Raw genomic sequence first — 22,839 nt, 5'->3', positions numbered from 1 at the left:
TGTAGAGGGAGGGTGTCACAGTTGCCATTTTAAAGGGGTATCTTTGGAGAGACCCTGTTCTTTAGATCAGCATTTCCCAGCTGGTGGGTCCCCACTCCAAATTGGGTCACAAAGCCTTTGCAAGTGGGCCCCGAGCTTCTGCAGTTTTATTGATCTATGCATGCTCTTTTGAGTCACCAAATTTGGACTTGCGAGTCGCCGTACCAAAAACGTTGGGTCCCTCTGCTTTATACCATGACCGTCACCGTGACCACACCAGAGAGTGAAGGTTCTTTATTGTGTCCCTGATGACATCAAGGGAAGGGTGGGAGGACCTCTTGATTTTGGAAGAACTCCAGCCCTCCCATGTGGACCTTGGCAACCGCCAGGGGTGGAATTCTAGCAGGAGCTGCTTTGCATATTAGGCCACACACCCTGATGTAGCCAGTCCTCCAAGAGCTTACAAAAAAGAGCCTTGTAAGCTCTTGGAGGACTGGCTACATCAGGGGTGTGTGGCCTAATATGCAAAGCTGCTCCTCCTAGAATTCCACCCCTGGGCAACCCTATCTGAAAGTTAGTACTCTGGAGTCTCTGTGGTGTACAGAAATCCCCACAGTGGCCCTTTTGGTTTAATGAACAGAGGAAACTACGGATTGGTTCTATAACAGGCCATCTAGAGAGGTGATTGAAGCTTCTAAGAACCTTCCAAGCGTTTTCTCTTGGGTTTGAGGGAGACTAGAACTTAGACAAGAGAGAAATCATGGACTATGTGCGCTCTGAACCCAGTTCTTCGATCGTGGCAAAGAATAAAGGCATGCATTGTGATGGGTTGTTAGTAAGAATTGTCTGGATTGGCCAGAAATATTAGGGGCTTGGCTTTCTGCCTTGATCTGATCAACATAGCAGTGTGTTTTCGTGGCTGTGACGCTGGTGTTAAAACATCCTTGTTTTGAGGGGAAGTTAATGAAAAAAATGGGGTTTGAAAAGGCAAGGAACAGCCGAGAATATTGACACCTGTTTTCTTTCTTTTCAGCCACCGCTGGTCCAAGCAATTTTCAACGGGGATCTGGACGAGATCCGCATGTTAATCTACAAAACAGAGGATGTTAACGCTCTGGTAAGGGACTGTGTGTAATTCTTTTTCCAGCCTTGCCTTCTGAAATGTGATTTATGTGCAGGAGGCGAGGTGTTGCAGAATTTAGGGGGGGAATTCTCCAATAAAATCACAGCAGTATGGAATACATTCAGACCTGACTGGGGCTAATGAATGCAAATCAGGTGCCTTTTCAGAAATTTGAATGCATTTGGGCCAGATCCTGGCCCTGGCAAGGCTCCAATGGTGTTCTTATATTCAGCGCTGCTGGGAGATACCCCCCTGCCCCGAATCAATCCACACAACTTGGCCATTTCCCTCCAGACAAGCAGGGTCCCCCTCCACATCAGACTTGATTGTACTAAAATACTGTACTACAATAATATATCTATGCTTTCGAGCTGTGGTGCTGGAGAAGAATCTTGAGAGTCCCTTGGACTGCAAGAAGATCAAATCAGTCAGTCCTAAGAGAAATCAACCTTTGACTGTTCCCTGGAAGTGACGCTAAAATACTTTGGCCACCCAATGAGAAGGGAGCACTCCCTGGAGAAGACTCTTGAGAGTCCCTTGGACTGCAAGAAGATCAAATCAGTCAGTCCTAAGGGAAATCAACTCTGACTGTTTCCTGGAAGGTCAGATGCTGAAGCTCAAATACTGTGGCCACCCAATGAGAAGGGAGCACTCCCTGGAGAAGACCCTGATGCTGGGGAAGACAGAAGGCAAAAGAAGAAGGGGACGGCAAAAGAGGAGATGGCTGGACAGCGTTACTGATGTAACAAACACGAATTTGAGCAGACTTCGGAAGATGGTGGAAGACAGGAGGTCCTGGCGTGACTTTGTCCAGGGGGTCGCAAAGAGTCGGACTCGACTGTGCGGCTGAACAACAGCAATATATCTATACACTACAATAATATATCTTGATTGTACTACAATAATGTATCTATATTGCCATAAGGAGAAATCTCAGTTGTAATCCACGTGTGCACAGCCCATCAGTAGATTCTCAGAAACCCTGGTTTGGAGCCCCTGCCCCTGCTTCAGGGTCATCTAAAGGCGGGGGGGAGGGAAATGTCTGCTGGGCACTCCATTATTCCCTATGAAGACCGATTTCCATAGGATATAATAGAGAATTGAACTGCGGGTATTTGGGGCTCGGTGGGGGGACTGTTATTTGAGTTAGAGGCATCAAATGTTCGGCATAGCATCCAGTGCCTCTCCTCAAAACACCCTCCAAGTTTCAAAAAGATCAGACCAGCGGGTCCAGTTCTATGAAAACCAGGATATAAATAAGTTGTCAGTCTGGTGAGTAGATGGGCATATGCTGCTCTTCTCTCTGAGCATGTCAGCTGCAGATGCATATGTTGTAGCTCTGATTAGCAGGGTTTAATATGCTAACTCTCTAGTTAGCTAATTAAGGTGTAGGAGTATCCTTTCCTGTTGGATTTGAAAAGATACTCCGAAATTCTCATTTTGAAATACTTATGAGCATTGGAACACTTTGGAAAATTGGGGTATGAGCCCCGTGACGCAGAGTGGTAAGCTGCAGTACTGCAGTCCAAGCTCTGCTCATGAGCTGAGTTTGATCCTGGCAAAAGCCAGGATCAGTTAGCCAGCTCAGGATTGACTCAGCCTTCCATCGTTCCAAGGTCGGTAAAATGAGTACTCAGCTTGCTGGGGCGAAAGTGTAGATGACTAGGGAAGGCAATGGCAAGGAAAGCAAAGGTCCCCTGTGCAAGCACCAGTTGTTTCCGACTCTGGAGTGAAGTCGCTTTCGCAACAATTTCACGGCAGACTTTTTACGGGGTGGTTTGCCATTGCCTTCCCCAGTCTTTTACGCTTTCCCCCCAGCAAGCTGGGGACTCATTTGACCAACCTCAGAAGGATGGAAGGCTGAGTCAACCTCGAGCCGGCTACCTGAACTAGCTTTCGCTGGGATCGAACTCAGGTCGTGAGCAGAGAGTTCAGATCATAGTACTGCAGTACTGCTGCTTTACCACTCTGTGCCACGGGGCTGCTTAGGCAATGGCAAACCGCCCCGTAAAAAGGCTGCCAAGAAAACAGGGGTGGAATTCTAGCAGGAGCTCCTTTGCATATTAAGCCACACACCCCTGATGTAGCCAATCCTCCAAGAGCTTACAGGGCTCTTATTCCTGGGTCTACTGTAAGCTCTTGTAGGATTGGCTACATCAGAGGGGTGTGGCCTAATATGCAAAGGAGCTCCTGCTAGAATTCCACCCCTGCTAGAAATCATCGTGATGTGACGTCACCCCATGGTTCGGTAACAACTTGGTGTTTGCCCGGGGGACTGCATTTACTTTTATGAGGTAAAATAGTATCAGTGGCCTATAGACATATTTACTGTTCCGGTTAGCTAAGGGAATGAATAATCTGGGCAAGGTTTCCATCCGTTTTTGAAGATAAATGGAAGCCATGTAATGTCCTGTTTGTCATTAGGTTCCTTCCTCGTTCTTTCAAAGACAAATACCTCTCCTGATACATCTGCTTTTGTCTTCTCTTGCATGTCCTCAGAACAATGCCAAAGATAAATCTGCTGAAGGCTGAGGCTGAGAGACAAATTAATCTTGGCTCTTCCTTCCACAAATGTTATCTTTGGCACTTACATCCCTTGTTGCCTTGGGCAGAACTTTTTTGCTTATTTAAGGACCGGCATGAAACGGGCTCTGTTCAAGGCGCAGAGTCTTTCCAACATTGTCCAATGTAACTCTTTTAACCAGGGCTTTTTTTGTTGTTGCAGGAACTCTTTTGCATATTAGGCCGCTCCCCCCTGATGTAGCCAATCCTCCAAGAACTTACAGGGCTCTTCTTACAGGGCCTATTGTAAACTAGGGTCGCCAATCCCCAGGTGGGTTGGAACGCCTAGAGTATCACTGTGAAAGTCTGAAACGAAGCAAAAACTGTGAAATAATTAACGAAAAAACTCAATACACAACTTAATAATCTTATTGCAAAATATTTTAAAGGCAAAAACTTATTAACTAAATCACAATTATTTAAAGATATACAACACAAGAAATCATAATATCAAAAATTCATCCTAATTACAATCAAGTAACAATTGACAATACTATCAAAGTTTCATTATTTCATTGATTCAAGTCCCTTTAATAACATCAATTTCCAACTTCTTAAAAACTCACGACGATTCACCCGTTTCAACAGGCTGAATTAAAGTGCTGATGCTCCAGATTTGAATCTCTGTGCTTGAGTGCTGTGCACAAGTGATAGGTGATAGGATACATGGTGAGGTCAGACGTTCAGAAAATCCTGCTACGGGCATGAGTGGAATCCGGAAGCATGTCGGATTTTAAGCGGTTGTCCAAACGTCAGCATCTGCGAATGGTGATTAGCTTGTTCGAGTCCCGCGTTGAGACGACTAGGGTGCAGACTAATTTGATACTGCTTTAAATCCGGAACAAAATTTTTCTGATGGTTCCTGAGTGGAATTTCTCTGTTTGAATGCTCCATTGTTGGCGACTCGTCGGAAGCGCACCTCCGCTTCCCTCCCAAAGCCCCCTGCAAGTGATATCACTTTGCCAGTGAATGATTGAGCGAATGTTGGCTCGGTAAATCGTTTACCCACCCCTATGTCCGGAAACAAAACTTACTTTTGAAACTCGATGTGAACTGATTTGAATTCCTGGGTTTTTTTCTGCATGCGTAGTGCTCGTGCTGGAAAAGTAGTGCCAATGGACTAGCAAAACTGTTAGTGATCCGACCCATTTAAAAGCGACATGCATCCCCACCCTCGAGAACGAGGTCATGGTGGGTGTGCGAGGTCTCTCGTGGAGAAGGGAGGAGACAATGGATCTGCTTGATAGTGCAGATAGCGGGCATCACTGCGCCTGCGCTAATACAGATTGACGTCTCATGAAACGAGGTCTAGTAGAGCACTCTGATCGACCAGTGACGAGACCCACATGGGATAGAGCGGGAGCCTGGCTGTTGTCTGATTGGAAAATTGGTTGTGCGGATTATAATAGAGGCGTGTTGCAGATGGATTTAATGGTGAGTGTGACCGCACCCATACAGTGGGATATGCCTCTCTGAGAAAGGGTTTTTCCCAGAAACAGAAGTAAAGGTGCATTTCTGTCAGAGGCTTGCTGTATACCCACTTCAACTTCACATTTGAAAAGTTCTTGTATGAATATTGGAAGCCTGAAATTTGGCAAGATTGAATAAGCATCTTGAAAACATAGAAGCTTTTCCTGTGGAATTATATCTGGACAAGTTTCAAAAGGATTGGACTGGGGGGTGCAATTCTGTGAGCTCCAAACGAAGGTGCCCCTATCCTTCATTATTTCCAATGGAGGGAAGGTAATTAAAAGGTATGCTGTCCCTTTAAATGTGATGGCCAGAACTCCCTTTGGAGTTCAATGATGCTTGTCACAACCTTGCTCCTGGCTCCACCCCAATGTCTCCTGGCTTCACCCCCAACGTCTCCTGGCTCCACCTCCAAAGTTCCCAGATATTTCTTAAATTGGACTTGGCAACCCTACTGTAAGCTCGTGGAGGACTGGCTATATCAGGGGTGTGTAGCCTAATATGCAAAGGAGTTCCTGCTACAAAAAAAGCCCTGCTTTTAGATAGTAGAGCTCTGCCCAAACAAGAGACATAAGAACATAAGAGAAGCCATGTTGGATCAGGCCAATGGCCCATCCAGTCCAACACTCTGTGCCACACAGTGGCCAGAAAAGAAAGGAGGTTCACAAGTGGGGCTAGAAGCCCTTCCACTTTGCCCCCCCCCAAGCACCAAGAATACAGAGCATCACTGCCCCAGACAGTTCCAACAATACTAATAGCCACTGATGGACCTCTGCTCCATATTTTTATCCAATTCCTTCTTGAAGGTGGCTATGCTTGTAGCCGCCACCACCTCCTGTGGCAGTGAATTCCACATGTTAATCACTCTTTGGGGGAAGAAGGACTTCCTTTTATCTATTCTAACCCAATCTGCACCCACTCTTTCTCCCTGCTGCTTAGTTTGTCCGTAGTTCAGGAGCGATCTTTGCATAACTCATCATTACTGCAAATTGGTCTTTGGCAGAAACATCTTTGCTGCTGCAGCCATTAAGACGACATTCAGCATCGTTGAAAGCTGCATCCTGAGCTGCCTTTACAGTTTGCCGAAAGAAATGAACATGATGAAAAGGAAGAAGTCCAAAATGGCACAAGATAAAGCAAGAATCTTAGGATGTCTGAGTCTCACCTCAGCTCATTAGTGGAGTAACTTTATAAGGAAGACTCACTTACTCTCTGGTAGGCTTGCCAATCCCCAAGTCCCAGCAGGGGCTCTCCCGCTTTCCCAGGCTCCTTCCTGAAGCCCCGCCCCCGCAGCCATCATGTGCCTTGCCCCCTCCAGAGGCTTCAGTCTCTACTTGAGAAAGCCTTCCTCTTGGGATGGTGTGTCTGCGTCTTTAAGGCTGAAGGGGAGCAGGAGCGGGGGGCGGGAGGAGGAGGCAGAACAACATGGCTGTGAAAGGAGCCCAGACCCCCTCCATTTATTGCACAAACCTTGCAGAGGTTGTTTGCATAGTGTGAAGGTAAACTTGAACCTTTGGTTGCCCTGTGTTACTGTGAAAAACTTGGAAGTTCAGCAACTCGTGAGTAGAGGCGCCAATCCCCAGGTGGTCAACACCAAGAAAAACCGAGTAGCACAACACTTTATATTCTTAAAGATACATCACCAATTTACAGCCAATTGTAACAAAAGTCAATGTCATGGGAAATTCTTGTATGGAAATCAAGTCCTCAGTATCCGTTGATCCTTGCTGTGAATCCAGGGAAGACAGCCATCCACATGGCAATGCAGCACAACTGTAGTCCACAATACCGGTTTCGGACATGTCTTTCTCAATTGTAGACTCCAGCAGCAATCAATGCATCACAGTTTCCCAATATCATCAATTATTCACGAATGGGGACACCAGTACAAACTGTTTTTTGCAGGCATGCCTTATCACACTCTCATTACTGATTCCACAGAGAGGGACGTTACCAGTAATGGTTTTACCAGTATGGTTTTCTCAAGAACAAATCATGTCAGACTAACCTAATCTCTTTTTTTGAGAAAGTGACTACCTTGCTGGATAGGGGGAATGCTGTAGACATCATTTATCTTGATTTCAGTAAGGCTTTTGATAAGGTTCCACATACAATCCTTGTTGACAAGTTGGTAAAATGTGGTTTGGATCCTTTTACTGTTAGGTGGATCTGTAACTGGTTGACAGCTCACACCCAAAGAGTGCTTATGAATGGTTCCTCATCCTCTTGGAGAGGAGTGACAAGTGGAGTGCCTCAGGGATCTGTCCTGGGACCTGTTTTGTTTGGTTAAGTCTGATAGATAATGGGGCATTCTGCTGCAGAAAGCATAAAGACCTAAGGAAGCTGGGGAGCAAATATAAGGGTGTGTAGGCCGTAGTTTAGTTTTCTCCAACTCCCACAATGTCAATTTAATACATCTGAAGATATAATGTAGGGAAGGCATTAAAAAGGTATGTGGTCCCCTTAAATGTGATGGCCAGAATTTCCTTTGGAGTTCAGTCATGCTTGTCAAAACTTTGCTTATGACTCCACCCCCAAAGTCTCCTGGCTCCACCCCAAAGTCTCCTGGCTCCACCCCCAAAGTCCCCAGATATTTCTTGAATTGGACTTGGCAACCCTACTTCTCTGGGCAGTCTCAGAGGACCACTCTTTGTGAATATTCATGAAATAACTGTAGAACAAGAGTCCCCAAACTTTTGGAGCCTTTGGGCACGTTCGGAATTCAGACACATCATGTCAAGGCACTGTGAATTCTTTGCAGTGGAATACTGTGACGTGTAAATTTTAATTCTTTACGCGGCATGTAGCCTGACTTTCTCACTTAGATTCAAGGCAGATTAGGCAGTGTGAGTCAATGCAGTCGGCAGAACGGGGCAGTCGATGAACAACGAAATAGGAATTGGGTTGTAGGACCCAACCAGAATTCTAAACACAAATAAAAGCAAAGTGTAAGTATGAATCTGATGAAGGAAGATGGAGCGCTTTCCCTATGGAGAAAGGTTCAAGAGGTTACGGCTCTTTAGCTCGGAGAAATGATGATTGAGAGGGGTCACGAACAGAGGTTTGTAAAAGTATGCATGGGACAGAGAAGGAAGAGGAAGAAGTATTTTTCTCACAGTACAAGAACTCATGGGCAGTCAAGGAAATTAATGAGCAGTAGAGTTGTCAATCCCCAGCGGGGCAAACCGGAAGCTGCAGCGTACTGATTAGCAAACACTATAAATAAAGCACTGCGTTTTGATGCTGCAAATAAATGCTTAAACAATTTCTTTCAGAATGATGCAATTATATTATTATCACCAAAAAACCAAAATTCATTAAATGTCCATAGAAAAATCAAAAAGTTATTTCACACCGCTCTTGTAAGGTAGTCCTTTCAAAATCAGAATGTTATTTCACATCACTCTTGTAAGGTGGTACTTTACAGTCCACTATCTCAGTTCTCCTTTGCTTGAAAGATGTAGACAGTACCACGCTTGTATATGATTCCTCCTATGGGTAGCAGACTGAAGTCTGACAGGTGTGGCGGCTACACAGGTCCTTGGTTCAGTTCTGTGTTTCGTTCACCTTCCACTGGCGGCTTTTCTTTTTGGAACCCGTGCTAAAGGCAGTGGCTCACACATTACAATACAATGTTCCTTTGTGGCTTGCACGAATGGTTCTGATTTTGAAAGCACTACCTTTCAGGAGTGGAATGAAATAACTTTTTGATTTTGAAAGTACTACCTTACAGGAGTGGTGTGAAATAACTTTTTGATTTTTTTTAATGGACATTTAATGAATTTTGGTTTGTGATGATAACAATATAATTGCATCATTATGAAAGAAATTGCTTAAGCATTTATTTGCAACATAAAAACGCAGTGGTTTATTTATGGTGTTTGCTAATCTCCAGTTGGGGGCAGGGGATCCTGCTTCAGGGTCAACAGAAAGTGTGTGTGGGGTGGGGGGGAGAGAAATGTCTGCTGGGTCCTCCATTACTCTCTATGGAGACTGATTCTCATAGGATATCATCGAGAATGGTTCCACAGGTATCTGGAGTTCTAGGGAGGGGGGACTGTTTTTTGAGGCAGAGGCACCAAATTTTCAGTGTAGCATCCAAATCCTCTTCTAAAAAAACCTTCAAATTTTCAAAAGGATTGGACCAGGGGGGGTCCAATTTATGAGCCCCAAAAGAAGTTACCCTTATCTTTCATTATTTATAACGGAGGGAAGGCATTTAAAAGGCATGCGGTCCCTTTAAATGTGATGGCCAGAATTCCCTTTGGAATTCAATCATGGTTGTTACACCCTTGCTCCTGGCACCACTCTCTTTCTACCTCTCCCAGCAGACATTTCTCCATCCCCATCTATTCCCTCCCTCCCTCCCTCCCTCCCTCCCTTCCTTCCTTCCTTCCTTCCTTCCTTCCTTCCTTCCTTCCTTCCTTCCTTCCTTCCTTCCTTCCTTCCTTCCTTCCTTCCTTCCTTCCTTCCTTCCTTCCTTCCTTCCTTCCTTCCTCCCTCCCTCCCTCCCTCCCTTCCTGCAACATCTGACATTTATTCTGTGTAGCTCTTATGTTAAACAAGGTTGGCCACCCCTGCTGTGTAGACCCAGATCTCAGGATTTTCTTCTGGGGAGTTCTTACAGAGGTGATTTCCAGGAGAACCGTGTAAGACAAAAACCAACCCTCACCCTGAGAACCAGTTGCCCGTGTTCCGTCTCTTCCTGATCTCAGCTGGCAGCCGCTTTGTTCCATTGTCAGCATTCGACAATCGCTTGCAGCGCGGCTGGGCTCGCGTTCGCGCTTCCGTCCCCTTCATCGCTTCATAAGTGGCTCTTTCTCTTCTGCTGGGGGCCCTTTTCTTCCTAATTAAACGCATCCTATCGTGGTGGCAATTAAGTCTAGGTGGAACACCAGTGGAGAGTGAGACGTGGGTAATTGCAGAGACGTTTTTGGCAAGCGCTCAGAATTTTCGCATCCCTGCGAAGAGGCGAATGCAAAGTAGCTTTCCTTCCGAATTACATACTTGAAATGCCATAAATCACATCTGAAGGTTGGATGCTGCTGGGGGGAGGGGTACAGGACTGTGGGAGTAGAGCTTCCCTTATCCATACGGCATTAGATGAGTTGGAACCGAGGTCGCCGTGAATTTAATTATCGGCATAGAGACTCCTGGTACGTTTTGCCCCATATTTCTTTCGGCCTGTGTCTCCTGTTTCACTAGCAACGGTGTTATTTCCCCCATATCATCACCTTGAACCAAGAGAATTGGTAGAATAATACATGTTTTAATAAATAATAAATATAGCAAAAACTTGAACGGCGGGCTTTTGTTTAACACATTTGAGCTTTGGAAAGCCCCCAGCAAGATAGAAAAACTAGGCTGTCTAATCTGGCAAAAAACAGGTGAGGTGGACGCACGATGCTTGTGATTTTTGTATCGGGGAATCGGTACCCTGAAAAACAAAGGGCTTCAAATAGTGTTGAGAGAATTACCTTGTATACAGATAATAGTCTGCACAAGAAACAGGAGATGTTAATTGAAAACAGGTACATAGAATGTATGGAAAAGATCCTTGCCTAACTTCATGATTCTAAAATACAAAATGAGCAGTAAGCTTATAGAACACGTGAAAGGAAGTTCTTCTTAACCCAAAGAATAACTAACACTGCCACAGGAACTGGCGGTGGCTGCAAGCATAGCCAGTTTCAAGAGGAGATTGGATAAACACATGGAGCAGTGGTCCATCAGTGGCTATGAGCCACAAGGTGTAGATGGAACTCTCTGTCTGGGGCAAGTGATGCTCTGTATTCTTGGTGCTTGGGAGACAACACTGGGAGGACTTCCAGTGGTGGGCCTCCAGTGGTGGGCCTCCTGATAGCCCTTGGGCTTTGGCCACTGTGTGACACAGAGTGTTGGACTGGATGGGCCATTGACCTGATCCAACGTGGCTTCTCTTATGTTCTTATGTCTGAGGCAGTGATGCTCTGTATTCTTGGGGAGACAGTGTGGGAAGACAGTGAGAGGGCTTCTGGAGTTCTGGCCCCACTGATGGACCTCCTCATGGTCCCTGGATTTAGGCCACTGTGTGACACAGAATGTTTGACTGGATGGGCCATTGGCCTGATCCAACAGGGCTTCTCTTATGTTCTTATGTGACACAGAGTGTTGGACTGGATGGGCCATTGGCCTGATCCAACACGGCTTCTCTTATGTTCTTATGTGACACAGAGGGTGTTTTCGCACTTACGTTTTACTGGCGCGAAGACCCTCCTCACGCCGGCGGATCTGCAGTGATTTCGCACTAGAAGCGCCGGCGCAGCCCATTGCGCCGGCTACTTCCGTCGCTAAGCCAGCGCAAACGTTTTCCTGCTTCTTGGCGGTTTCCGTTTGCGCTGGCTTAGCGACGGAAGTAGCCGGCGCAATGGGCTGCGCCGGCGCTTCTAGTGCGAAATCACTGCAGATCCGCCGGCGTGAGGAGGGTCTTCGCGCCAGTAAAACGTAAGTGCGAAAACACCCAGAGTGTTGGACTGGATGGGCCATTGGCCTGATCCATCATGGCTTATCTTATGTTCTTATGACTGGGGTGGCCAGGACCTTGGGCCACTTAAAGCAAATTCTTACAGTAGGGTGTGCAAGAAATGCGCAAGCTGAGTACAGTGGCAGTCATACTGTGGCTTCCCTGTGAGTTGATCTGTGAATGGTATTAACAGTCGCTATGACGGGTAATGGTGACAGGCGGTTACAGGGTCAGTCCTAGCCATGGCCATCTTTACCAACCACAGCAAGACAATACATGTAAGTTCCATATAATTAAATCAACATTCTAGCCCATCCAGGTACAAGTAAACCATCAAACCATCAAAACATTCAACTGTCGACAAGGGAGGAAAAGAGAGGTAGCCAAAGAAGGACTAGAAAAAGATCATATCTTTATAAATTGGATTGTTCAGAATGATATCCTGTTCAGACAAATTTCATTAGTGGGAACCGGGGGTCGTTTAATAGAAAAAGAGGTGCCAGAGCTTATTAGCACAGTTCATTTGCATATGCCACACACACCCCTGACATCACTACATCGCATCAGCTCAGCATCTACCTTAAAAGGCTTCTTGAATTATCATTGTCATAAGAAAAGCTTACTCCCATCGTACTTTTTAAATGACTTTCCCCTATGTGGCCACAGTGGCACGAGGAAGATTTCTATCTGTCTGCTTTCTACGTTTTGGGTATTTTCCCTTTTTTTTGTGGGGAGGAATATTAGAAAGGTTGTCAAATCTTAGAGTTCAGCAAAATTCTCACAGGGGGTTTGAACAATGGAGCCCAGAAGCAAGTGGGGGGGGGGTGCGGGGAGGAGAAAGAGAGAGCACAATAAAATTTAATAATAATAATATTTAATTTATATCCCGCCCTCCCCGCTGAAGCAGGCTCAGGGGTTCTAGAGCTCTGCTCCTGTGAGTTCCTGCCCCAAATGAGACATGTTGGGAACCAGGTTACCACAGAAGTCTTGTAAGCTTTCTTGGTTGCCTAGTGCCAACAGTAATCTTTGCCATACTAAAATAAGATCAAATGTGACTAAACCCAAGTACCGATGTGGGGTGGTAAAGGATTTTTCCAATGAGAGGCCACAGTATTTCTTGCTGTGGGACGTAAAATAGAGATTCTTTATTTATTTATTTGTCATATTTGTGTCCCGCCCTCCCCTTACGGGCTCAGGGCAGCTAACAACAGTTAAAACAATATAGTATTAAAAGCAGAATAGCAATAAAATCATTACATACGGTTTCATACCATTTCAGTTATGATCCCTAAAATCCAAGATCATTAGTTCATTACGCTCTTTATTTCCTACTGGGGGGGTGGGGTTCGATATTAGGGTTGCCAAGTCCAATTCAAGAAATATCTGGGGACTTTGGGGGTGGAGCCAGGAGACATTGGGGGCGGAGCCAGGAGCAAGGGTGTGTCAAGCATAATTGAACTTCAGGGGAGTTCTGGCCATCACGTTTAAAGGGACCACACATCTTTTAAATCCCTTCCCTCAGGAAATAATGAAGGACAGGGGCACCTTCTTTTGGGGCTCATAGAATTGGACCCCGTGGTCCAGTCTTTTTGAAACTTGGGGGGTATTTTGGGGAGAGGTACTGGATGCTATGCTCAACCTCAAAAAACAGCCCCAAAAAACAGCCCCACCAGAGCCCCAGATACCCACGGATCAATTCTCCATTATTTCGTATGAGACTAAGTCTCCATAGGGAATAATAGAGTTCCCTCCCCTCCTCCCGTTTTCTCTCCCTCACTCACACACCCGCTTAACTGTCTCTGGTGCAAGTGGGCAGCCGTGTTGGTCTGATGCAGTAGAACAAAGCAGGAGTCTCTGGTGCCTCCACAAGGAGGTCTGGAAAGTACAGGGGCTACGCCGCTCTTTTACACATCCACTCACTTGTCCGAAAGGAGAGCCAAACAAACAGAGGGGCTGCACTCTCACGCGTTCTGCTGTTGCTAACCCTTCCCCATGAAGTACTTCCTGCTCCAATTTAAAGGCACACACATTTTAAAACCGGACCTGTTTGCAGGTCCTGCCCAAGATCTAGAGGTACAGGGTGGGTGTGGGGGAGGAGCTTCCCCCATCGGCCAGCTGGCTGGGGGCGGGGGGAAGCCTGTAAAACCGGGAAATCCCCCGCTGGGACCTGGGGATTGGGAAGCCTATTCGATATTCCAGTTTAAAAAAACACACCTTAGGGAGGCTGTGTGGAGTCCCTGAGGGTCGTACTGTGCTGAAAGAACTTGCCAGGAGCAAAGCAGTTTGACCAGCCGTGGCCATAGCTTGAGGCCTCTGCTTAGGCTGTATGTGCTTCTGAGGTGATCTCATTCTAACGTCCGCTCTGTTTTCCCCTCAGGATACCGAGAAGCGGACCCCTCTCCATGTTGCGGCTTTCCTGGGGGATGGAGAAATCATTGAGCTTCTCATCTTGTCAGGTATGTCGCGTCTGTGTTGTGGCTGAGTTCGCACAAGTTGTGTGGCTCTTGAAGCCATCACCTCATTGGCTGGCTTGGAGATGGCATTTCTCTCTTTAAATCACTTCTCCAAGCCAAGCTAGTCAGCAGCTTGGAGAATGCATATAAAGTTAAAGTTGCTTTCTTTCCAACTCCCTCTCCCCCTATTTCACTGCCTCAGACAGAGAGTTCCAACAATACGCTGTGGCTAGTAGCCATTGATGGAGCCTCTGCTCCATATGTTTATCCAATCCCCTCTTGAAGGTGGCTATGCTTGTAGCTGCCACCACCTCCTGTGGCAGTGAATCCCATGTGTTAATCACCCCTTGGGTGAAGGACTTCCTTTTATCCATTCTAACCCGACTGCTTAGCAATTTCATGGTGTGCCCACGAGTTCTTGTATTGTAAGAAAGAGAGAAAAGTCCTTCTTTTTCTACCTTCTTTTTCTTGTAAACCTCTATCATATCACCCTTCAGTCAACGTTTCTCCAAGCTAAAGAGCCCCAAATCTTTTAACCTTTCTTCATAGGGAAAGTGTTCCAACCCTTTAATCATTCTACTTGCCCTTTTCTGCACTTTTTCCGATGCTATAATACCTTTTTTGAGGTGTGGTGACCCAAATTGTACACAGTACTCCAAATGAGGCCACACCATCGATTTATACAGGGGCATTATGATACTTATCAAGAGCCCCATGGTGCAGAGTGGTAAAGCTGCAGTACTGCAGTCGAAGCCTCCTGCTCATGACCTGAGTTCAATTCCAACGGAAGCTGGTTCAGGTAGCTGGCTCCAGGTTGACTCAGCCTTCCATCCTTCCAAGGTCGGTAAAATGAGTCCCCAGCTTGCTGGAGGGAAAGTGTAGATGACTGGGGAAGGCAATGGCAAACCACCCCGTAAAAAGTCTGCCATGAAAACGTTGTGAAAACAATGTCACCCAAGAGTCGAAAAAATGATTGGTGCTTGCACAGGGGACCACCTTTTTATCTTTATTATGATTTGTTTTCAATTCCCTTCCTGGCTGATTTGTTTTCAGTTCCCTTCCTAATAATTCCCAGCATGGTGTTGGCCTTTTTTATTGTAGTTGCACACTCTCTTGACATTTTCAGTGAGTTATCTACCACGACCCCAAGATCTCTCTCTTGGTCAGTCTCCACCAGTTCACAACCCATCAACTTGTATTTATAGTTAGGATTTTTGGTCCCAATGTGCATTACTTTGCACTTGGCCACGTTGAACCTCATTTGCCATCTTGACACTCACTCACCCAGTTTAAATTACTTTTGTAGTCAGCATACCATTCCATTTGTTAAAATTCAAAGTTAATCTACATTTTTATCATGCTACATCCAGGTTAGTTTACTCAGCTGGCCACATTCCTTCCATTTCTTCAACCCCTCCTCTTTAGCTGGAGCTACGCCTCTTTCCCAGTATCTAGCAAAGACTCGTCTCGCAGAAGTTATGGCATTTAAAGCAAATTCTTGAGAATCTTTGGGAAGAAAATAATTGCAACAATAATCTAATTAGAAGGCAGAAGCATCCCAAAAGACAAGCATCCCAGCCTTTCCGGCACGAACACCTGCAATGCTTTTTTGAAAGCAAATTGCTTACAGATGCCAAATAACTAAATACTGGTTTGAAAACACCATTGGCAGATCTGCATGGACATTGCTGCAATCCATTTCTAGCTGTAAATAGATTTGATTAGTTATTTGCAATTTCTTTTCTTTGTCTCCCAGACTCAGCTTTCCTCCCCATAGAAATTGTAGCTCAGATGCAACAGGGCATTTAACAGGAAGGCGCCATAACTGATTCTTCTGAAGTCTCGTCTAGAGCAGGGGTGTCAAACATGTGGCCCGGGGCTGAATCAGGACCCCAGAGGTCTCCTATCAGACCTACGAACAACTCACTTCTTTCTTCTCCGACTCTCTTGCTTCCTTCTGCATCACAGCTTGCTTTGCCAGGCTTACTCAATCGCACAGGAGTTACAAAGCAAAGCTTCTATTTTCTCCATTGGCTGAGGCTCCTCCCTTGGGGAGGAAGGGGAGGAGGCAAAGCAAAGCTCCTCCCTTGAGGAGGAAGTGGGGGAAGAGGAGCTAGCTTTGGCAGGCTCTCTCAATCATACAGCAGAGCTACTGAGCCAAGCCTCTCATCCTTCAGTTGGCTAAGCCTCAACAAACTAATGAGGTGGATTAGGCTGAGTTTGCCTGTGTCCTTTATAAGATTTTTATCTCCCCTACCTGGCGTTACATTTTATGACATACATGGCCTGGCCCGACAAAGTCTCATTTATGTCAGACTCGACCCTCTCATGAGTTTGACACCCCTGGTCTAGAGAGTATGGTTGTCCACTTTTTTCATTCTTTGACTCAATTCAAGTTTGCTTGCAGGGAAGGGAATCAGAAGCGAAGATTAAGGGCCTTTCTGCATTCTCATTGCTTGTCTGTTCATGTTACTTTGGGGTTGTTCCACATGTTTGGCTCCCTCTAGTGGCTGATTCAATATTACACTGCTTTTTGTCCGGCAGTTTAAAACTGCAGGAAGATAGGCCTGACATAAGTCAGTGTAATATCAAATCAACCACTAGAGCGAGGATGGCCAAAGTTGGATAACATAAGAGCCGCACAGAATAAATGTCAGATGTTTGAGAGTTGTAGACAAGAACATTAGATGTTAGGAAGGAAGGAGGGAAGGAAGGAAGGAAAAGTAGAGAGGGAGAGGTGGAAAGACAGCAACTTTAAATTAATTCTCCAAGCCTCTGGCTGGCTCGGCTTGGAGAAGTGATTTAAAGAGACAAACTGGAGAGCCAGTTTGGTGTAGTGGTTAAGTGTGCGGACTCTTATCTGGGAGAACCGAGTTTGATTCCCCACTCCTCCATTTGCACCTGCTGGAATGGCCTTGGGTCAGCCATAGCTCTCGCAGGAGTTGTCCTTGAAAGAGCCAGTTTGGTGTAGTGGTTAAGTGCTTAGACTCTTATCTGGGAGAACTGGATTTGATTCCCCACTCCTCCACTTGCACCTGCTGGAATGGCCTTGGGTTAGCCATAGCTCTCGCAGGAGTTGTCCTTGAAAGAGCCAGTTTGGTGTAGTGGTTAAGTGCTTAGACTCTTATCTGGGAGAACTGGATTTGATTCCCCACTCCTCCACTTGCACCTGCTGGAATGGCCTTGGGTCAGCCATAGCTCTGGCAGAGGTTGTCCTTGAAAGGGCAGCTGCTGTGAGAGCCCTCTCAGCCTCACCCACCTCACAGGGTGTCTGTTGTGGAGGGAGAAGATATAGGAGATAGTAAGCTGCTCTGAGTCTCTGATTCAGGGAGAAGGGCAGGGTATAAATCTGAACTTTTTCTTCTTCTTCTCTGTTGGGGGCTTTGAGAGCCACACAATATGTGTGAATGAGCCACATGTGGCTCCCGAGCTACTGTTTGGCCACCCCTGACCTAGAGGAAGCAAAACATGTGTGGACCGAGGGGGAAAAAACCACCCCGAAGCAGAAAAGCCTTGAGGCCTGTATATCTGGATGGTTCTTGCCTTCTGGAAGTTGGCTTATCAAACAGTGATCTTTCTGCAGTGGGGAAAAGCTCTTGTGTGGTTAGTTTACCAGAAGCAAACTCAAATCTAAGGCAGTCGATCAGGGGTTGGGCAAACAGCCTCCAAACCAACCATGGGCTATGCTCGTCCTGGATCCCTGTTTTAATCTGGTTTTTCAGGTATTGTGGCTTCAAAGTGTGGTTGATCTTACCCTAGCCTATCATTCCATGGAGCAAGGTTTATTTTCTTATTAAAATACTTATACTCCACCTTTCCTTTGGGCTCAGGTTGGAAGTCTTCCTTCATAGAATCATAGAGTTGGAAGGGACCTCCAGCGTCATCTAGTCCAACCCCCTGCACAATGCAGGAAACTCACAAATACCTACCCCTAAATTCACAGGATACTCATTGCTGTCAGATGGCCATCTAGCCTCTGCTTAAAAACCTCCAAGGAAGGAGAGCCCACCACCTCCCGAGGAAGCCTGTTCCACTGAGGAACCACTGTAACGGTCAGGAAGTTCTTCCTAATGTTGAGCCAGAAACTCTTTTGATTTAATTTCAACCCATTGGTTCTGGTCTGACCTTCTGGTGATCCTATCACCTCTCAGACGCCTCCTCTCTAGGCTAAACATGCCCAGCTCCTTCAACCTTTCCTCATAGGACTTGGTCTCCAGACCCCTCACCATCTTTGTCGCCCTCTTCTGGACCCATTCCAGCTTGTCTGTATCCTTCTTAAAATGTGGTGCTCAAAACTGAACACAATACTCCAGATGAGGTCTTACCAGAGCAGAGTAAAACGATACCATCGCTTCTCGTGATCTGGACACTATACTTCTGTTGATACAGCCCAAAATTGCATTTGCCTTTTTAGCCACCACTACACCGTTGACTCATGTGCGGCATGTTCTCCTTCATTCTAAGGAGATTTTGTCCAGCTTAAGTGGCTCTTCATAGCATTGGAAAAAGGGCAGAAAAGGGCAGCTAAAATGGTTAAGGAGATGGAACACTTTCCCTATGAAGGCACTTGGTTCTCTTTAGCTTGGAGAAACGTTGATTGAGGAGTGACATGATAGAGGTTTACAAGATGAAATAGAGAACTTAGAGAAAATAGTACTTTTCTGCCTTTCTCACAAGACAAGAACTTATGGACACTCAATGAAACTGCTGAGTAGTTGAGTTAGAACAGATAACAGGAAGTCCTTCACCCAAAGGGTGATTAGCACATGGAATTCACTGCCACAGGAGGTGGTGGCAGCTACATGTATAGACAGCTTCAAGAAGGGACTAGATGAACATAAAGAACAGAGGTCTAGTAGTGGCTTTTAGCCACAAGATCTAGATGGAACACTGTCTGGGGGCAGTGAAGGGGAGAATGTTGGACTGGATGGGCCTTTGGCCTGATCCAACATGGCTGCTCTTATGTTCTTAATAGCAGTAATCAGGGCTTTTTCTGTAGCAGGAGCTCCTTTGCATACTAGGTCACACCCCCTGATGTAGCCAATCCTCCAAGAGCTTACCAGGCTCTTCTTACAGCCTACTGTAAGTTCTTGGAGGATTGGCTACATCAAGGGGTATGGCCTAATATGCAAAGGAGCTCCTGCTACAAAAAAAGGCCTGGCAGTAATGCTGTTTGGTGCTTGGGGAGCAACAGTGGAAGGTCTTCTGGAATTCTGGCCCCACTGATGGAGCTCCGGATGGGCCATGGGTCTGATCCTACATGGCTTCTCTTTATGTCTGAGGAAGTGACGCTCTGTATTCTTGTGCTTGGTGGGCAACCGTGGGAAGGCTTCTGGAGTTCTGGCCCCATTGGTGGACCTTCTGATGGCCCCTGGGTTTTGTGTGACATAGAGTGTTGGACTGGATGGGCCATTGGCCTGATCCAACATGGCTTTTCTAATGTTCTTATGTCTGGGGCAGTGATGCTTTGTCTTCTTGGTGCTTGGGGGGCAACAGTGAGAGAGCTTCTGGAGTTCTGGCCCCACTGATGGACCTCCTGATGGCCCCTGGGTTTTGGCCAATGTGTGACACAGAATGTTGGACTGGATGAGCCATGGGCCTGATCCAACATGGCTTCTCTTATGTTCTTATGTCTGGGGACATGATGCTTTGTCTTCTTGGTGCTTGAGGGGAAACAGTGGGAGAGCTTCTGGAATTGTTGTCCCACTGGCGGACCTCCTGATGGCCCCTGGGTTTTGGCCAATGTGTGATACAGAGTTTTGGACTGGATGAGCCATTGGCTTGATCCAACAGGAGTCCCATTAGTGAAAGCCAGAACATCAGAAGCCCTCCCACTGTTGCTCCCTAAGCACCAAGAATACAGAGCATCACTACCCCCAAACAGAGTGTTCTGTCTATCCCTTGTGACTAGTAGCTACTGAGAGACTTCTGCACCATATGTTGAGCCAGTCTCCTCTTGAAGCCATGAATGCTTGCAGTTGCCACCACTTCCTGCAGCAGGGAATCCCATGTGTCTCTACCTTCCTGTGCACCCTTCCCTTCTCTCCCTTGGTTGCAAGCTCTCCCAACAGCAAAGCTCACAGCCAGGGGTGGAATTCCCACAGGGGCTCCTTAGCATATTAGGACACCCCCCAACCCCCGATGTAGCCAATCCTCCAAGAGCTGACAAGGCTCTTTTTTGTAAGCTCTTGCAGGATTGGCTACATCAGGGGTGTGTGGCCTAATATGCAAAGGAGCTCCTGCTAGAGTTTCAGCCCTGCTCACAAGCTATCCTTTTCTGATGGCACTGAGCAGTTGGTGCACCTGGGAGGATGAGGAAAGGAGCACTCACAACCAGTGTTCCCTCTAAGCTGCAGAGTCTTGTGAGTGAAAATTTTACATTGTGAGCAAACTGGTATTACAGTTGCAAGCTACTGGCATTAAGTGGTGAGCTACTGCATAAATTGTTGTGCTCTGGGGCCAATTTTCCTGAGCTAAGACAAAAACATGTGAACTGGAGGCTAAAAATCTGTGAGCTATAGGGTTGCCAAGTCCAATTCAAGACTTTGGGGGTGGAGCCAGGAGACATTAGGGGTATTTTGGGGAGAGGCACCGGATGCTATATTGAACATTTGGTGCCTCTACCTCAAAAAACAGCCCCCCCCAGAGCCCCAGATACCCACGGATTAATTCTCCATTATTTCCTATGGGAATGTCTCCATAGGGAATAAATGAAATGTCGAGCAGACATTTCCCTCCCCTCCCCCACCCCGTTTCTGATGACCCTGAAGTGGGGGAGGGCCTCCAAACCAGGGATCTCCTGCCCCCACCTGGGGATTGGCAGCCCTAACACATACTTACTTGCTCTGAAACAAAAGCAAAACAAACGGTGGGACTGCTGCTGACTCTTCCCAATGAAGTACTTCCTGCTTCCTGCTCTTATTTAAAGGCACACACACACATTTTAAAACAGGAACCTATTTGCAGGTTTTTAAACCTGCCCTAGATCTAGAGGTAGGTGGTAGCTGTGGAGGAGGGGAGGGACGGTGGCTCAGTGGTAGAGCATCTGCTTGGGAAGCAGAAGGTCCTAGGTTCAATCCCTGGCATCTCCAAAAAAGGGTGCAGGCAAATAGGTGTGAAAAGCCTCAGCTTGAGACCCTGGAGAGCCGTTGCCAGTCTGAGAAGACAAGACTGACTTTGATGAACCAGGGGTCTGATTCAGTATAAGGCAGCTTCATATGTTCATATGTTGAGGGTGGGGGGAAGCCTGTAAAACCGGAGAATCCCCCACTGGGACCTGGGGGTTGGGGAGCCTAGTGAGCTAGCTCACGCTAACACAGCTTAGAGTGAACACTGCTCACAACTAAGCAGGCAAGGAGATGACTGGCACTATTGGGTCCTGCTGGAACCAAAGCCGAATCATTCCCCCCCACCCCGTCTGTTTTCTGGCTATTTTCTCCTTTAATCCTCTGAAGTATCGTAACTCCTGATACTGCTTGTACTCACTTGGAAGGACTCAAGGTTATGACTCAGAGGTTGTCCCCTTGCAGCGCCTGAGGAGTACCAAATGAGAACATGGTCATAAGAAAAGCGGGCGATTTTGTTACAGCCTTTTAACAGAAACCTACAGCCCGGTGTTCCCTCAAAGCTGGGGAGTCTTATTTATTTATTTATTTAGAATTTATATCCCGCCCTTCCCACAAGTGGCTCAGGGCGGCTTGTGAGCAGGGGTCATTTTGTAGAAAAATAGGTGGCGGAGATCATTAGCATATGCCCCCCCCCCAACCAAAAGCAACCCGATTCAAGAAAGGAGAGCCCTGGATGAGCGAGGCCTGCTTGGACTGGCTAGAGATCCAGCCAGCCCAAGCAGGCCTCGTTCACCTGGGGCTCTCCTGGGCCACCCCCCACTCTCCCGTCAAAAGACCAGCAAAGCTACCCGCCATCCAAAATGACATAAGAAGTGGAGAAAGGGTGGCATGGGCTTTTCCAGGAGTTAATGAGGGCTGCTGGGGGTGTGGCAAAGCCCCTGGTGGCTGGCTGGCTGCCCGCTCTCCTAATCCAGGGATTGTTATGCAGCTGCACCTGCCATTCAAAGGACAAGGTAGGTGGGGAGGAGGAGGGGGAGCCCTCAGAAAGGTTCAGGAGCTCTGCTCCTGTGAGTTCCTGCTGAATCTGAGGCCTGCTTGTGAGCAAAAATTCTACTTTGTGAGCTGCTGGCATTAAAGTTATGAGCTACTGCATACCTTAGCTTGCTGTTTTGCCTGAGCGAGGACAAAAATGTGTGTAGCCAGAGGCAAAACCCCCCCTGCGAGCTAGCTGGCACTAGCTCACCTTAGAGGTTACATTGCTGCAGTCTCTCTTTTTTGAAGGGCGCCCAACCTCTACGCGGGAAATAAAACAAACCGACCGTGTGCCCTGCCTCAAACTAGAAATCACAATATCAACTAATTACAGATTGAGAATATAACTAGTTAATTAATGGATACTGTGATTTTTGTTTTGAGACTGGGTATGCGGTTGGTTTTATTTCCAGAGTGTTCTTCGTGTTATCACTTTTGCGCTGTTGGTAACCTCCAGGTGAGGGCTGGAGATCAACTACTATTACAACTGATCTACGGACAACAGAGATCACCTTCGGGGTATCGAATTCATTTATTATGAGGGCCAGATCTGACGTAGGTGAGACCTTGTTGGGCCGGGCCATGTCGGGTTGGGCTGAGCCACGTATGTACCTATTTAAGGTTAGGTAACAGAGATATGAATTTTATAAA

The 22,839-nt window shown here is 46.6% G+C and overlaps 1 protein-coding gene across 3 annotated transcripts in view; it reads left to right on the top strand.

The window, feature by feature from the left end:
- Positions 1 to 1,006: 1,006 nt before the first annotated feature.
- ANKRD44 (ankyrin repeat domain 44) overlaps positions 1,007 to 22,839 on the top strand; it is a 132,654-nt gene continuing 110,821 nt past the window's right edge. For 2 of the 3 annotated variants that reach the window (XM_060257396.1, XM_060257395.1), the window contains exons 1-2: positions 1,015 to 1,096; positions 14,014 to 14,092. In XM_060257396.1, coding sequence (XP_060113379.1) covers positions 1,061 to 1,096; positions 14,014 to 14,092 — 115 coding nt within the window. In that variant the 5' untranslated portion in view covers positions 1,015 to 1,060. Of the gene's footprint in view, positions 1,097 to 14,013; positions 14,093 to 22,839 lie in introns of all 3 variants that reach the window. The other variant, XM_060257397.1, reaches the window with a different exon arrangement.

Source organism: Heteronotia binoei, chromosome 16 (assembly GCF_032191835.1).
Source record: "Heteronotia binoei isolate CCM8104 ecotype False Entrance Well chromosome 16, APGP_CSIRO_Hbin_v1, whole genome shotgun sequence".
NCBI classification, from domain to species: Eukaryota; Metazoa; Chordata; class Lepidosauria; order Squamata; family Gekkonidae; genus Heteronotia; species Heteronotia binoei.
This window is presented reverse-complemented; position numbering and strand designations above follow the sequence as displayed.